The following is a 17,838-nucleotide window of genomic DNA, read 5'->3' as shown; positions in this document are numbered from 1 at the left end:
GTAGGATTTCTTTGAAAGATACTGACGGAAATGATAGGTATTTGGAGTAATATACAAAGAACTTTATTAACTTTGATGAAGGATTTAATAAAAGTATTGTGGAATTTTTTCAAAGGGTTATTAAAAGATTTCTATACTTTTTATATGATTTTTTTTTGTGATAGTTTAATTTTTTTTCCATTTCTTGTAAAAAGTCTCAGGAATTCGAAAGTATTCTACCTGGTTTCCTGTCTAAAGGATTAAGTTAGCTAAACGCTTGAAATGTTAGATAATTTCGTAAATTTGTGTTGTAAACTATACGAATGTAATTATATTGCTCGCCTGACAGGTGTTATATGTAAAGATCGTATATGGTCTTACAATTATCGTGAATGCATGATGTCAAATATTTTCCTGATGGTGCTCATGACCTGATGTTGGTGGCGTTAATGATCACACAGATGATGAGATAGTATGTGGTGATGAAATCATCTTTATAACCTGAAGATTTTCCGATTGGAAATAGCTTTACGTTAATGCTTAGGTAACTAACCAACGAACCCACCTCGATTTATTTGTTACAGCGGCCACCTTGGCTTGTGATCATGGTCAATACATACAGTTTTGAGAAGGGGTCATCCCTGCCAGGTTTGGATGAAGTTAGCCGGGTAGTCACAGCTGGTTGGACTTGCTTCACACTCTTGTATTTCATTTTTTTTTTTTTTTCGTTTTGTATTCCTTCCCAATTTCTTACCTGTGATTTCAGTCCAGCTTTGACAGTACTTTGGCTTTAGACATCACATTCCGCTCCACACACTATCAGGACTAGGGGTCTATACAGTACCATCCCTCCTGCAGTAGCAGCACAAGACCCCGGCAATACCCTTTCCTTCCTGCAGCAGCACCACAGAACTCCGACAATGCTTTTTTTCCCTCAAGTAACAGCACCACGGGACTACTGTTTTGCATTTTGTCTTGCTTCTGCACTAGCAAAAGCAACTCATCTAGTGCCCACACAACATTTGTGTAGTCATCGTTGCTACTGTGTTTAAACGTACTTCTAAAACCTTCATCACCGATGTAAAGGTGAAGCAAAAGGGGACCTAAAATGTTACCCTGAAAACTCCTGTGTCTGTTTTAGAGTTTTTTCTCTTCCATTATTTGGGATTACACAATGTTATGATAAGATGTAAGTGTGAGATTGATTCTTAATACGAGTTATACAGCTTAAGTCATAAGGACTTTCATATTTATCAAAGGCTCTTGAGCAAAACCATAGTAATAACAATCGATTCTTCGTTATCAGAGATTAGGTACATTAAGTTTGATGTTATGAGCGCTGTTCTGTTGTTATGCATAACCAAGTTTGGATTTAGAATCATGTTTGGGCTTTAGTTGGTGTCCCTAGGATCCCTTCATTTGTTTAATGGAATTATTTTTGTCAGTTTCATCATATGTGGAAGTAGTACAGCCTGGTATGCGTACTGATGTCAGTAGTTTTCTGTGCTACGGTATGGTGAAACAGGAAGCAGATGCTCTATCTTGGGGTTTCCCCGCGTTACTGCCACCAATGAGTAAACCGCGTTTCCGTCTTCACAACACCCAACCAACTCGTAGCATCTTTTAATTACTTTTATGATACATATTCACTCTCGAGGAACCTTGAGACTTTCATTCAGAGTATTAATGTATGTTCCATTGGCACAGGATTATATGCATGATAATATTAATGATAGAAATAATAATACTAATAATAATGATAATAATCTCGTATATTTGTATTAAGTGTTGACCAATAATACCGAAGCCCTAAATAATTCACAAACCATGGTCATACCTCTGCAGTATATCACCGTTATAACTTATGTCCATACGTTTATGAAAATAACATTTGACAAATGAATAGAATCAAAGTAAAGCCTTTAAATTAGATGTATATCATACAAATGTAATGTTGCGAGAAAGGAATGCACGCCTTTTGCCAAATAGATTTCCTTCCTCAGTGTCTTTTATAGTCTGTTGAAGCAAGGACTAATTGTATGCTGTTCCTTGTTCAGATGGAGATATATTTTGCTGATGGTGATGTTAGACAAAAATGTAAAATGATCTCTCAGTCTTAAGAATTATCATCTGGTTGTAACTTTTTCCTTTCTTATTTCGGACTTGTACTACATCGGTACGTAGATTCAAGTGTCACTGTGAAGACCACTTCTGACACCACACTTCTCCCCAATCTGATGGTCTGTACATGCCGTTACCCTTTCGATCAGTACCCTCCCATACAATTTTCCATTAATACCCAACTAACTTATGCCTCTATCAAGGAGTATGTTTCATTTGTATTTCATGCATTTCATGGGAACTAGACACTGTTACCGGGACGATAAATGTTCTCTTTATAGTGAACAATACCGAGTATTTTTTAGCTGTGGGTCTTCTGCACTGGTGTTTGGGGGAGCAGAAAACACAGAGAAGGCCTCATCTTTTAGACTTGATGTCTACCATATTGTACGTATTAGGAAGCGATAGAGAAGGAAATGACCCCAGTCAGTCCTACAATGCGTCTCTGAAAGTCTCCTCACCTTTTTCACCCAATTTTTCATCCACGAAACAGTTGTTTTTCAAGATACTGATAGTTTCCACGGCACCTTTTAAAAACCCACTGCTTCCGGGCGTTCCGTACGACATTGGTAAACGAAACATGAGAGCGATGATGCTTGGTTTAAGCAGGTTATGACAGTGGTGTAGAAACCATCGTTTAATTCCGTCCTCCACGACTGAGTGTAGCCAACTGGGGAGCTGTAGCAAATACATCGACCACCCTCACCGCCTGGAATTCCAAAATAACAAGGTTCGAAATTTGGTTTGCTTAGTTAAAGACCCCTCTTACCCTTTCCCTACTGATTGAAGTGCAGCCATCGAGCCGCAAGAGTCCTTGGAGAGGCAGTTCCAGGGTCACATGCAGTCAAACCGAACTCCGTCTACAAGTGGTTAAAAAAGAGAGGAGTTAGGGTTTGACCTGACACAACCTTTAAGTTTTTAGAACAGTTTGATGATGTAGACAGTGAACACTTCTTCGAGAGTTGTAGCGATGGAACAACCAGAGGACCCAACATGAAATCAAGCAAGAGATATTTGAATAAATACTTTCAAGTAGTGAAATAGCGGTAGATTAATGGAATATTCTGGATGGAGATGTGATAAATGCATGCAACGTGCAGATTTTATTTTTAAGTTGTATTATCGTAGAATTGCTTCCTGAGATGGGGAACAACAAGTCTATAACTTCTTCCCCGCAGAGTACAAATTAAAAAGTAAACTACAATTAAGACCCATATATATATATATATATATATATATATATATATATATATATATATATATATATATATATATATATATATATATATATATGCAAGGGTTATGACGGAGCTGTCAGATATAATTCCTTTTGCAGATGACTATTAAGTTTAGGTGTATTAAGATCGAATGACTATGGATTATAACAGACAAAAACAAACACCAAAGTTATGTTATTCTATTACACTAATGAACTGTTTTGCTTTCTCTGAAAGCTGTATGCCAAATAAAATGTTTGAATGGCTTAAAAAGATCCTGGTAATGTCTCACTTTTTCAGAATTACATATAAGGTATTCTGGGGTGATGAACAATGAAGGTGAATGTGAATTTGGTATTAAGCGTCATCCTGTTGCATTTGCAGGAAAAAGTAAATAATCATTATTCAAGTGTTTGCATCCTTTATCTTAATTTGAATATAACTATCTGATTTTTCTGGGCCATAATATAAATATTGGAGATAGACTTATGTGGTATTCAATGAGGAGTGTAAATTTAATGACATCCTTACCAGGAGGTAGTATTATCATTTTCTTGGAAAGATAAGAATTATGTTGCACAATTTTATTAGAATTGATTTACCTGTATATGGAGATTATGTGTAATTACACTTTAAACTTTTCTGTAACGTTTATAATCGAGTTACTGCAGTCAAGGGCATTATGATAGTAATCCTGAAATTTGGAATGGTGAGGCTAAGACCTGCTTCCGGCAGGTTGATGTGAAGTGGAGTCTGTTTATTTACGTGCATAGCGACGCCTACCATGACACAGTAACGCCTCTGTAACATGTTATATGACAGGTGAAGCAGTAAAGGATTGTATATGGTTGTCGTCCGGTTATAATGGAGGAGCCCATGATGGTAGACCAGGTGGACGACGGTAGCAGGAGCCGCGCGGGGGTGTGCGTGCTCAATACCAAAGCCAAGTCTATACTAGAGGAATATGTAATTTCCAACAATGTGCTCGGCCTGGGCATCAACGGCAAAGTGGTCGAGTGCTTCAGTAAAAAGGATCAGAAAAAATATGCCTTAAAGGTAAGACGTCGGCATTAATTAACTGGTGACTGCCCAACACTTGGGTTGTGTGTGAGTCCTTGTGTGCCTCGTCCTCACCAGGACATTCTGAAGGCATGTCATTATCTTGCATGGTTGGGGATATAGGATGGAGGAAATTTGTTTTTATGGTGATTTATGTATTTGATTATGATCTGTGATGTAGTATTTAAAACTTGTTGCCATATAGAAAAGTTATTGCCATATTATATAGTGATTAATAAGAGTGGGATTTTTCTATTTCAGTCTTGAGTAAGGTCTTTCAATTTTGAATAACTGGTTAGTGGCAGGGTTATGTGGGAGGGAGAAAGTGGGGGTTAAATGATAAATAGGCAGTGTTAACAACAAATAGATATACAGACAAAGATAACTAGCTATGTTAACATTATAGATGTCATGTGGGTTCAGTTATTGGTGATATTTCATTGTCAAAACATACGCCTCTAAACTACGTGATGAATATTTGGTTCGTAAGGTAAACTGCGAGTTCAGATGTCTGTACACTTGTTGGAATCTGACCCTGTGTGGGATTGATCTTATAAGCATTAATTCGGAACTCCCAGTCTTTATACTCTGGTACTCAGCCATCGTATTTGCAAAACTTGGATTCACTTGTATTCAGATGTAATGATGCATGGCAGTATCCAGTGGAATGCATTGTTATTAAGGGAAGCTAGGTATTTACAAACCCTAAGGGCAAGTTTTCTTGGATTATAGCTTGATTCAGGTTGTATGCTGACTAACAAATTTAATAAAGCTGTATAGAATCCGAGCAGTTGCTAGGTGATTGTATTTTGTCAGAAGTCTGCAGGACAGTCATTCTAACGTCTTCACATTAGGAAATGACATTGTGATGTCATTGTTGTCCCTCTTATTCATTTAATAGTCCCCAGAATTTAATGAAATTGTACTAATGCACTCATTGCCCCATAATTTTCCTTGATATCAAATCATTTTTTAATAAACCTCTATCCCTGGGTCCCACGTAAATATGATTGACTTTTTCATATAAGGATTAAGTTAGACTCACTGTATTGAATGTATTTAGCATTTATGGTATTGCATCACATTTAGAAAAGCTTTCCACAGTTTGCCATTTGTAAACAACTTTTCCAATGCAGAATGACATGCATTGTTGCTATAACCTAGAATAACATTGCCTCATATTGTCTCGTATATGGAACTTTGAAATTTACATTGATAAAAACTTTTCCTCAGAAATTTACATTGACATAAACTTTTCTTCAGGTTTTGCGTGACAGTCCAAAGTCTCGAAGAGAGGTGGACTTGCACTGTAGGGGATCAACTTGCCCACATGTTGTAGCAATAATTGATGTCTTCGAGAATGTTTACAATAACCAGAAATGCCTGTTGGTTGTCATGGAATGGTAGGTGTTCTTCTTGACAATACACATGTATAATTGTTACTAATGCCTGTTGCAAAGATTATTTCAGTATCCCCAGTGTTGTGCACTGTACTTTAAAATTGCTTGTCTATTCAAATGTTGCAGTATTTCACCTGTCTGATTAGGATTTGTTACCATACTTACCATTAAATGATGAACATAAAAGTGTGTTTAAAGATTATTACCAATCGTTTGATACAGTCAAAGTTTCCTCTCTGTTACTCTTCATTTCAGAAAGATTATTGTGATTAAGGACCGTTAGCTGCAGCGTTATATTGCAGAATTTATTATATTTTAATGAGTATAATGTGTATAGTGTCTTTTGGAGTTATTCAGTAAATTCAGGCCTTGATAATCAACTGATTGGATAGATTTATCTTCCTGGTATTAAGCAGATGGCAGCAATACTAGTAATGGAGTTTTCTTTCTTTCTTTGATGATGGTTTAGTTTTAAGCAGTCTTGCATGCATTCTTAGAATTCAAGGTACTTTTCATTGAATTATGAATAAATTTTATAAATCCTTAGATGTTATGATTTTGTTTAGTACCATTGTTGAGATAACCCTCATTCTTTACTTTTTTTAGTGAAAACTAATTATGTAGTGAAAATTTGACATGCTTTGTCCGCTGTCAGGTATTTCAGATGTTGTAGTTTGCTATTTTGCTGCTTAACATATGTAATTGGTAAACAAAATGTTCTGGGAATGTTGTACTTGTAACACCTTGCTTGATGTGAGGAAGAATTACTTGAATTTGTCTCTCTTCTAAGATTTAACTATTTTTGTTTTAGTAGTGTGGAATACATTTGTGTAGTTAACTTTACACTTCAATAAAACATTTTTTGTATGAAAATAAGTATGATGATACCTGAATTGTTTCGAGGCGGTTGAATTAGATGGATAAGAGATGGTTATGCAGTTAGAAGGAAAGAGAAAAACTCCTTATTCTGTTTAAATGATGAAATATATATATATATATATTTTTTTTAGCATGGAGGGTGGAGAGTTGTTCCAGCGAATTCAAGATCGAGCAGATGGTGCATTTACAGAGCGTGAAGCAGCCTGCATCATGAGAGAAATTTGTGTGGCTGTACAGCATCTTCATCTGCTTAATATAGCCCACAGAGATCTTAAGCCAGAAAATCTACTGTACACACACATGAGTAGGTACATTATATTTAGTCTCTTTAGAGTTGACTCTTTCCTTGATCATGTGTCATCCAGTAGGTTGCCTCTTCCTCTATCCTGTAAGCATGATGTAGACAGAGTTTGTAATGCATTTTGGTTTATTTATGGTATTGTCAAGTTATTGTTTCATTTTAATCAAGAAATATTTAAAAATTTTCTGTTTCCTTTGTAGTTTATTGCACTTACAGCTCTTGTAAGAAAATTTTCCTGTAGGGAAGAAGTATTTGAGCTAAATGTTTTGAAAATCATATATCAAAGCATTCAGGCTGTCATTGTTGCCATCCTCCTGATCAGAAAGATTATCATTTTTGATCATGACAGTGAATTCTGGAGATTTGGAGATTGCAGTTACACGAAAGAGGCTATTTTCATTTTTAGTATTGAATTTAACTGATATGAATATCTTATTCTTCCATGCATTTGCTGGCCAGTTGCTTATTAACCATTTCTTAGGCTGTAGTTCATCAACTGAAGGCACCAGACCACCAAATCCTCGGTATAACTTGCTTATTGAGATTTAAAGCATTGTAGGAATGAGTGACAAAGGTTGGAGGACAGCATCACTGTGCCAGTGGTGTTATAGGTTGGGTTGAATTAGTGCATGGTTGATGGGTCTTTGTAAGTGAGCATTAGCTAGCTTCATAGATGTGATTATTGAAGTTGATAAACTTCTGGAGGGTAAATCCTCTGTGGAGGGTTTATTGGGGTTTTATACTTCCCCCACACTCCACGAACAAGAACTCTTCAGTGTTTCAAGGGCCTTGCTGCTCTCCAGTAGAGAAATTGTTCTACATTCTTCAATACCAATATCTCTTATCCAAGGTGTATTGATTAGCTTTAATTATTGAGACTGGATGAAGGCTTGAATAAGTAACTTAACCAGATTCTACTTGAGTTTTTATGCAAGATAGAGTATTTTGCAATAACTTTGATAAACTCAAAAAAAAAAAAAAATCATGACATAAATCTTCCATAAGTAGATATGTTTTGTTCTCTGTACTGAAAACAAAGTTGTTAAATGTAGCTTATACAAAGGCCTTTCTCCTTCAGGTGATGATGCTGCACTTAAATTGACTGATTTTGGGTTTGCTAAGGAAACATTTTCTAAGGAATCCTTGCAGACCCCATGCTACACACCATACTATGTTGGTAAGTAATAGGCCACAAGGATGAGCAGCCTATTCATATAAGATGGAGGAGTAAATCTATGGTAATATACTGTTCAACCTTTTTATTCGGACTGATATATATATATTACTATATTTTTTCATACTTGATTGCCTTTTCCTGCATTTGCAAGGTAGAGTGAGGAACAAAAAAATGGCCTTGTTCACTCTTAACCACTCTCTCTAACAGTCATGTATGTTGCACCGAAACCATAGACACCTGCCCACTACCAGGCCCTACAGACTTCTCCGTGGTTTCCCCTAACTACTTCATATCCCATTGTTCAGTCCACTAATAGCATATCTTTCCTTATATATTACATCACTTTCATTCACTTCATTCCTTGCACACCTTACTCCCTCCTACATGTTTATTCCCTGAGCACTCAAAACCTTCACCTCTTCATCTTTCCATGTCCAATTTGGTCTCTTTCAAGTCCTCTCCACTTTTGACATATATACTGTCATTGTGAACCTCTCATCATTTGTCATCTCCATATGTGCAAATCATTTCAATACACCCTCTTCAGCTATCACAACCATACTCCTATTATTGCTGCACATTTCTCCCACCCTATACTTGATCAGCCCTCTCGACACCACATTTTGTCCTCATTTTACCTTCTTCTGTACTTTCTTGTCTAGAGCCCATGCAACACTGTCAGGACTATATATATATATATATATATATATATATGCTTATGTATGCATGCTTACCTCTTTTGTTTCTTTGCGACTGCACGTTGATAACCAACAGTCCAAGTGTCGAGTACGTTTATTATTGTTGGAAGTTTGGAGGGCAAATGAAGTTTTCATTTGTTTTCATATGCTTCTCTGAAGCTTCATAACTTTAAGAGAATGAGTGATTTTCTGAGTAATGTCTAATATTAATTATCTTTTATAATTGGTAATGTTTCACATTAGAGTTATGTGCATTCCTTTTTGATTACTGTTTCTGATTAAACATTATTGCTTCAGCTCCTGAGGTGTTAGGACCAGAGAAGTACGACAAGAGCTGTGACATCTGGTCTTTAGGTGTAATTATGTACATTTTGTAAGTATATTTACCTTTTCATTTGCAATAAGATTTTTGTTTACTCTAGCTATGAAAAGTAAGACTGTGCCAGGAAAGGTTATTTGATTTGATGCAGGTATTATAACAAACTTTTTACATTACTTTCCTCTATATTTTTAGGCTTTGTGGATTCCCACCATTCTACAGTAACCATGGACATGCAATATCTCCGGGTATGAAAAAGCGGATTCGCACGGGACAGTACACTTTCCCTAATCCAGAGTGGGCAAATGTAAGCCAGGATGCCAAAGACCTGATTAAAGGAATGCTTCGTACTGACCCGGAAGAACGTCTTACAATCTTTGATGTAATGAAGAATAAATGGATTGTGGTAAGTAGACAAATTGCTTCTCATTATTTTGTCTTTCATTACGTGTAGAGTGATTCAGAACATTAGACAGATGTTTGTATGAGAGATGACTGGAAATAGGAAATGGATATACATGTAAAGCATGTATTTTAAAGATTTATAAGAATTATCCAAAGAACAGCTTAAGCAGAGTCCTTGTTATTTTGCTCCATCTCTTTCTATGTAACACATCCTTACTAGGAAGGGTGACTATGTTTAGAGCAGCAAGATTAGAGTGGAAACTTACTTATGAAAATGTAGAATTTGTCTAAACAAACATTGACAGAGAAATGTCCTTATATAGTTTGCTTGTCATCTATCTGTGTGGTTCAGTACTTGTACATTATTCTGATGCTAACCACAGCAAATGCAAGATTGAGCAAAAAATGTTTTATTTATGCTTTTTCATTGCCATTAGATTAACTAGCATATATGAACATGCAGGATAGTGAAGGCATGCATGGGATTGAGTGAATTGGAACGGTGTAGTATACTGGAGTAGACATGCCTGTCAGTGGACTGATCTAGAGCATGAAGCAACTGGGATAAACCATGGTAAGGTCTGTGGGGCCTGGTTATGGATAAAGAGCTGTGGTTTCAGTACATTACACATGACAGCTAGAGAATGGATATGAGTGGATGTGGCCTTTCTGTATCTGTTGCTGGCACTACCTTGCCAATGCAGGAAATGCCGATCATGTGTGAAAATTATATGAGGTATGCTTGTGCTAAAGTGATTCATTTGGAACGTAGTTTTCATGATTTTATTTGTTTATACAGAGTTCTGTGTTTACTGATGGAACAGTATCTTAGCAATCTTAGCTTTTACCAACAAACTGGATTTTAGGGCTGTTTTTCTTGATTGCTGCATATGAGCAGTATTAGCTGGCAATTCCTAGCTTTACAAGTGATTTTTTTATATCAGCATTTTCTTTATTGTTTTTCTTGAAACTTGATGTGCTAGTGATTATAACCAAAGTTTGGTGAGGGGTGGCAGTGTAGTAATATGAATTTATGGGTGGGCTGATAGTACATAGACATATAACGCTATGCTCACGAGCATGCTAAAGCGATGTTTAGTACAGGACAGGGCTCATGTGATACCCATATAACATTATGCTCATGAGCATCCTAAAGCTATCTTTAGTACAGGACAGGACTGCTTGTGAAGATTTAGAGTGCTATGGAGGAGGAGGATGGTAAAGTATGGGGCTGAGCCTTTTGACTGGATTCATAATGACACATCTCTTATCTATGAAGATACATATAAAATTAGAGGATATTACAAAAACGTGAGCTAACATAACTTATATAGCCATGGTATATTGCTGAAGTTAGCTTACGAATCACCTGTCATTTGTAGGGTGGCAGAGAAGGGGAGAAGGTGAAGGGGATGACAACTTTGTTCAACTTTGCTAAATGACAGTCATCAGTATTTATGATAAATAAATGAATAAGTTTAATCTTGTTTGCAGGTTGTTCTAAGTGTACCAACTGTGTGCAGAACTCTGGTATTTTTGTAAACTTCATATAGATCTCAGATATAGTGTTATCACAATTCAGGTGATGATTATTCTGTTAACAAACCAGGTTACCATGTCATTATTACTGGTTGTATTATCTTTGCTTATCCCTGGGGATAGGGGAGAAAGAATACTTCCCACGTATTCCCTGCGTGTTGTAGAAGGCGACTAAAAGGGAAGGGAGCGGGGGGCTGGAAATCCTCCTCTCTCGTTTTTTTTTTTTTTTTTTTTTAATTTTCCAGAAGAAGGAACAGAGAAGGGGGCCAGGTGAGGATATTCTATTAAAGGTCCAGTCCTCTGTTCTTAACGCTACCTCGCTAATGCGGGAAATGGTGAATAGTATGAAAAAAAATCATCTTTGCTAATTGATGGTAATTTTCCTCAGACTATATCAGTATTACTAGTTGAAGCTTTTTTTTTTCTCAAAATTTGCAGTATAATTTATAGTTTCTTCCGAAAAAAAAGACTCGTGGTTTTCGTGGGCTTTCATTATTTCAGTCGTTTATTCTGGCAAAGGTATATTTTTCAAGATTTAATGATCATATTTATGGATATTTTCATGGGTGTGAAATTACTTAAGGAAATTTTCATGCACAGGGAATCCTTGATTAACTATTGTGATGCAGTTCTGGAAAATATTACTTTAATCAAAATAATGTTAATCAAACCAGATATTGCCAAAGACAGTCTTATGTATCGTAATAAATTGAGGCTATATACTTGGACAACACAGAAATATATTTAGTAGACAAATGAGGTCAAATTTTTTCAGATTATTTGAAAAACAATTATAGCTTACAGCAGTAATAGAGTGTAAATGAAAGGCTTAACAGGCATATTTTCTCCAGATTCTTTCTTCACATCCTCAGATGAAATCGCTACTTTCCCTGTAATTGAATAACTAAATGTATGCATACACTCCCAGGCATCTAATGTTAATGCCTTTTCTACAAGGAAGAAGCCTTAAATAAAGGAAGTAGAGGTACATACACGATCCAGCCCATTAGATTAGGAACGGAGGAGGATTAATAGGTAGATGGACAAGTAGCTTCATATTGTTCATTTTTACGTCTGAAATGGTGATTTAACCCTGCTTTGAAAAGGTGCTGTCTCTAATGCTCATAAGGGATTGCCTCAGATAGAGAACTGATAATTCTGATTCTAAAATGAAAATTTTTTGAGAAATTATTCATTTTCTCTGAGCAGTTCTGCTTACCTTTAATGCTGTATTCCTGAACCAGGAGTAAAGTGCTCTTTATCATGAATATAGGTACTCTCCCTTAATTTGAGTGATGTGAGTTGGAGACTGGAGAATAGCTCTTACCTAACTGCAACATTGATGTCGTAGGTCATGATGGATTGTCATACAGTTATTGGGTTTCTGTGAACATCAGCTGGTCCAGTATATAGTATGGTTGTCAAAGAGGGTGAAACAGTGTAATTTTGATTTAACCCAGCTCTGATCATGTGCTCTGCATTTCTCTAGTGGTCTGTCTTTGATAGAGAATGGATTTTTCTACTTCAAAACTGGCATTTTTAGAAAGAAGTGATAGACTCCTACTCGATCTGTTATACTTGCTCAGAAGTTCTCTATTCCTTAACTTGGAGTACTCTTTTTACTGAAAGTTTTAACCAGATCTAACATAAGTGGTTAGAGAACCAGCTTATGTCATTTGCATCACCCATATCCCTAGAATTCTTTTGCTGCATCTTGTGATATATTCTTCTGAACAAGGTAAGGCTAAATAATGCTAGTTTGTAATCAAAAGATGCTTATTCGTATATCTTATATGCATTTCTATCTGTAAAGGATGTTGTATACAGTAATTTTTGTATCTGTATTTTTCAGCAATATTCAGAAGTGCCCCAGACACCACTTCATACATCAAGGGTACTGCGAGAGGAGGGAGACTTATGGCAGGAGGTTCAGGATGAGATGACACGCTCCCTTGCTACGATGCGTGTTGACTATGACACACTACAGATAAAAACATTAGACCATGCAAACAATTCTCTCCTTAGTAAGCGTCGTAAGAGAGCCACTGATAATTAAATTGTTGATGAAATCACTGCTGATTACAGTTATTGCTTCGGTTAAGTGTGGTTGAGATTCTTTTAAGATATGAATAAAGTAATAGGTTTTAGTGACTGACATAGAATATGGATAAAAAAAATCCAGGAGAGATGAATATATCTAAAACATAGTTCTCATTGTTGTAATAAAACTCAACCCATCTCATGTAAATGGGAAGATGTTAAAAGTAATGTACAGAAATTTGGAGAAATGCATACTGCTAGCAGATCTTATATATGGCCATGCCATTTTGAAAAGTTTGCATGTGGACATAATTTTGGTAGCTTTAAAGTATATAGTACTGGTTGTAGGACTAAGAAGGTATATGATTGAAGATGCGAAGCCAGTTTAAAGTTTGGTAATTTTATTCAGTATATATATTTTTTTTTTTTTACCAAAAGAAGGAACAGAGAAGGGGGCCAGGTGAGGATATTCCCTAAGAGGCCCAGTCCTCTGTTCTTAACGCTACCTTGCTAACGCGGGAAATGGCGAATAGTTTGAAAGAAAAGAAAGATATATATTACTTTTTTATGGCTGCACATTTTATTTTAAAGTATACTCAAAAGAGTTCAGGCAAATGATAATTACTGTAGTTTTATTCTATGATTGGCAGGATTTCCTATTTTGGACAGGTTTATTTTGTTATTTAATGAGTAACCTTTTCTCATCTAAAGTCAAAGTGAACATTTCCAGGTATTTTGAGAGAACATTTTTGAAAATCCCAAGTTACTGCACTAAGTAAATAACGAGAATTTCTTGTAGATTAGATGGTTAAAAATTGTAACATTGTGGTTAACAAGTCATGAGAAGTGCTTTGAAGAGCTAGGACTTTGGATATAGTTAACTGATATAATAACTAAGAAAATTGGTTGAAGGATGAGAAAGCAGGACTTTCTTATCAAACAAAGCTGATGATATGTAGATGCAAAAGAAACCAATGCGAATGTGAAGTCTTTTGGGAAAAGCTGCTCACAAGCTTGATATCATGAGATTTCACAGTTGGGACCATGACATTTTGATTGCATTAAGATGCAGTAATCAGCATTGTATCATAACGGTATAAATCAGCAATTTATCTTTTAGAGTATTCATGTGTGATCTTTAGTAGAGGTTACTCTACACTCATGCCAATTTTATTCATTCTCTATAAATACTATAGTTACATCTACCGATATACGTTTTTAGGTACAAATATGATTATAAATTTAATGCAAATTAATTGAAGTCCTTTACAGATAAGACTAATTGCAAAGAAAAGAATACAACTGAAACAGCTATGTAGCTTTACATGTGGGAAATGGATTAATTGATATAGATAAATTGCCCATGAATCTGCTTATAACATTTGGTTGCAATTGAATGTTTAAATGTTAGCGTGTAAGTTTATTGTTGCCTTCTTATGAATGGAAAAAGCAAAATGCATGTTGAGTAGCAGGAAAATCGAAATGGAAGGATGAGATGTGCTCTTAAGGAACAAAAATAGAGTTGGAACTATTTCTTCAAAGTAATACTAGTTGATATATTGTAATGCTAGGAATTTAAAGTTTTAATTATAATACAGAGTAAGTTAAAGAAGTACTATTTATGTTTTAAGTGATGACTAAATATTTTACTGTAAATGCATAATGCAAGTCTTGTGACCTTATGCAAAATATCAATTTTTAATTACTTACCAATAACTTCACATTTTCTTTTTTTTACTCTAAACCTTGACTTACACTTTTTCACGTGTATATAGAGAGTATTGACTGCTTTCATTGGATACCTATAACCTAATGGATATTATTAAAACATTGAATGAAATATGGAAGCAAGATTATTTTTAGGTGAGCTCTAAATATATATATATATTCCTATGAGTCCACAGGGAAAATGAAACACAATAAGTTCCCAAGTGCACTTTTGTGTAATAATGACATCATCAGGGGAGACAAAAGAGAGAAATATAAGTCAGTTGATATACATCAAAGAGATGATGTGATTATTACATAAAAGTGCACCTGGGAACTTATTGTGTTTCAATTTCCCCGTGGACTCATAGGAATATCTTGATCATGTGCAAAATTGGGATCCTTTCCAATATATATATATATATATATATATATATATATATAAATATATTTTTTTTTTTTTTTTTTTTATACTTTGTCGCTGTCTCCTGCGTTTGCGAGGTAGTGCAAGGAAACAGACGAAAGAAATGGCCCAACCCACCTCCATACACATGTATATACATACACGTCCACACACGCAAATATACATACCTACACAGCTTTCCATGGTTTACCCCAGACGCTTCACATGCCATGATTCAATCCACTGACAGCACGTCAACCCCGGTATACCACATCGATCCAATTCACTCTATTCCATGCCCTCCTTTCACCCACCTGCATGTTCAGGCCCTGATCACACAAAATCTTTTTCACTCCATCTTTCCACCTCCAATTTGGTCTCCCACTTCTCCTCGTTCCCTGCACCTCCGACACATATATCCTCTTGGTCAATCTTTCCTCACTCATTCTCTCCATGTGCCCAAACCATTTCAAAATACCCTCTTCTGCTCTCTCAACCACGCTCTTTTTATTTATACACATCTCTCTTACCCTTACGTTACTTACTCGATCAAACCACCTCACACCACACATTGTCCTCAAACATCTCATTTCCAGCACATCCATCCTCCTGCGCACAACTCTATCCATAGTCCACGCCTCGCAACCATACAACATTGTTGGAACCACTATTCCTTCAAACATACCCATTTTTGCTTTCCGAGATAATGTTCTCGACTTCCACACAGTCTTCAAGGCTCCCAGGATTTTCGCCCCCTCCCCCACCCTATGATCCACTTCCGCTTCCATGGTTCCATCCGCTGCCAGATCCACTCCCAGATATCTAAAACACTTTACTTCCTCCAGATACATATATATATGTATCTTTCTATCTTTCAAACTATTCGCCATTTCCCACATTAGCAAGGTAGCATTAAGAACAGAGGACTGGGCCTCTGAGGGAATATCCTCACCTGGTCCCCTTCTTTGTTCCTTCTTTTGGAAAATAAAAAAAAAAAACAAGATATATATATATATATATATATATATATATATATAATATATATATATATATATATATATATATATATATATATATATATATATATATATATATATATATATTGACGTGCTGTCAGTGGATTGAATCAGGGCATGTGAAGCGTCTGGGGTAAACCATGGAAAGCTGTGTAGGTATGTATATTTGCGTGTGTGGACGTATGTATATACATGTGTATTGGGGTGGGTTGGGCTATTTCTTTCGTCTGTTTCCTTGCGCTACCTCGCAAACGCGGGAGACAGTGACAAAGCAAAATATATATATATATATATATATATATATATATATATATATATATATATATATATATATATATATATATATATATATATTTCTTTCTTTCAAACTATTCGCCATTTCCCGCATTAGCGAGGTAGCGTTAAGAACAGAGGACTGGGCCTTTGAGGGAATACCCTCACCTGGCCCAATTCTCTGTTCCTTCTTTTGGGAAAAAAAAAAAAAAAACGAGAGGGGAGGATTTCCAGCCCCCCGCTCCCTCCCCTTTTAGTCGCCTTCTACGACACGCAGGGAATACGTGGGAAATACTCTTAATCCCCTATCCCCAGGGATAATATATATATATATATATATATATATATATATATATATATATATATATATATATATATTATATATATATTCTTTCTTTCATACCTGTCATCTCTTCCCACATAAGGGAGAGCATTAGGAATAGTTTACTGAATCTTAGAAGGGAAAATTTTTTTTGGCTCCTTTATATGTTCCTTTCGAAAAGTGATACAGAAGAGGAGGATTTCCCACCCCTCTGAGTTACCTGTAGCAAGCAAGGGATACAAGGGCAGTATTGTATCTCCATTATTCCTAGAGATAGTATATTATTATACAGTCCCAGGACCCCTTATCTAGGGTCCTGCAGCTCCCAGGATGGACTCTTTTAAAGTGAAAACTTCTGTCACAAGCCCATACTCTCTTTTGTCAGCTGATCATGATACATCCACTTTGAAGATGACTTTATACTCGCAGGCAGAGTCTAGTTGAGGATATTTGTATCATGTGTTTGCTTTGAAGAATGTGTGCAAACAATACTTTGAGAAACAGGGCTTTTATGTGGCATTTACGGATCTGGAAGAAAAGCAAATGATTGGGTTGATAGATATGCTTTGTAGAACGTTTAGTGAATATTTGGTATGAGAGGGAAGCTGCGAGAAGCAGTGAAGAGTTTTTATCAAAAGTGAGGGTGTGCGTGATTAGAAAAAGAGAAGGGTGAGTAATTCCAGGTGAAAGTGGGTATGCAATGAAGATGTGTGATGTCACCATGACTGTTTAACTTGTTTACTGATAGGATGGATGACTGTTTAACTTGTTTACTGATAGGATGGTAAGTGAGATGAATGCAAAGGTCTTGGAGATAGGAACAGTTGTACAGTCCCTGGCAGTAGGGGGTCCTGTGAGGTGAGTCAGTTGTTCACTTTTGACAGGGAGCTGATGGCAGATTTGAGATGCAAGGCAGTTGAAGCTGGTGTCTGCATTTGAAAGAGTTTGTTAAAAGAGAAAGTGAGAGTAAGTTTAGATTAAAG

General features: G+C 36.1%; 1 protein-coding gene across 1 annotated transcript; it reads left to right on the top strand.

Moving 5' to 3' along the window:
- Window positions 1-4,020: 4,020 nt before the first annotated feature.
- On the top strand, window positions 4,021-14,855 carry MAPk-Ak2 (MAP kinase-activated protein kinase 2). Its single transcript, XM_071678596.1, has 7 exons — window positions 4,021-4,373; window positions 5,640-5,779; window positions 6,787-6,959; window positions 8,035-8,133; window positions 9,129-9,204; window positions 9,346-9,556; window positions 12,947-14,855. The coding sequence occupies exons 1-7, from the start codon at window positions 4,182-4,184 to the stop codon at window positions 13,148-13,150; spliced, it is 1,095 nt and encodes a 364-aa protein (XP_071534697.1). The 5' UTR covers window positions 4,021-4,181; the 3' UTR covers window positions 13,151-14,855.
- Window positions 14,856-17,838: the final 2,983 nt, after the last annotated feature.

This window comes from Panulirus ornatus, chromosome 28, assembly GCF_036320965.1.
Source record: "Panulirus ornatus isolate Po-2019 chromosome 28, ASM3632096v1, whole genome shotgun sequence".
In the NCBI taxonomy this organism is placed as follows: domain Eukaryota; kingdom Metazoa; phylum Arthropoda; class Malacostraca; order Decapoda; family Palinuridae; genus Panulirus; species Panulirus ornatus.
The sequence above is the reverse complement of the archived record's forward strand: the minus strand, read 5'-3'. Positions and strand labels throughout refer to the sequence as shown.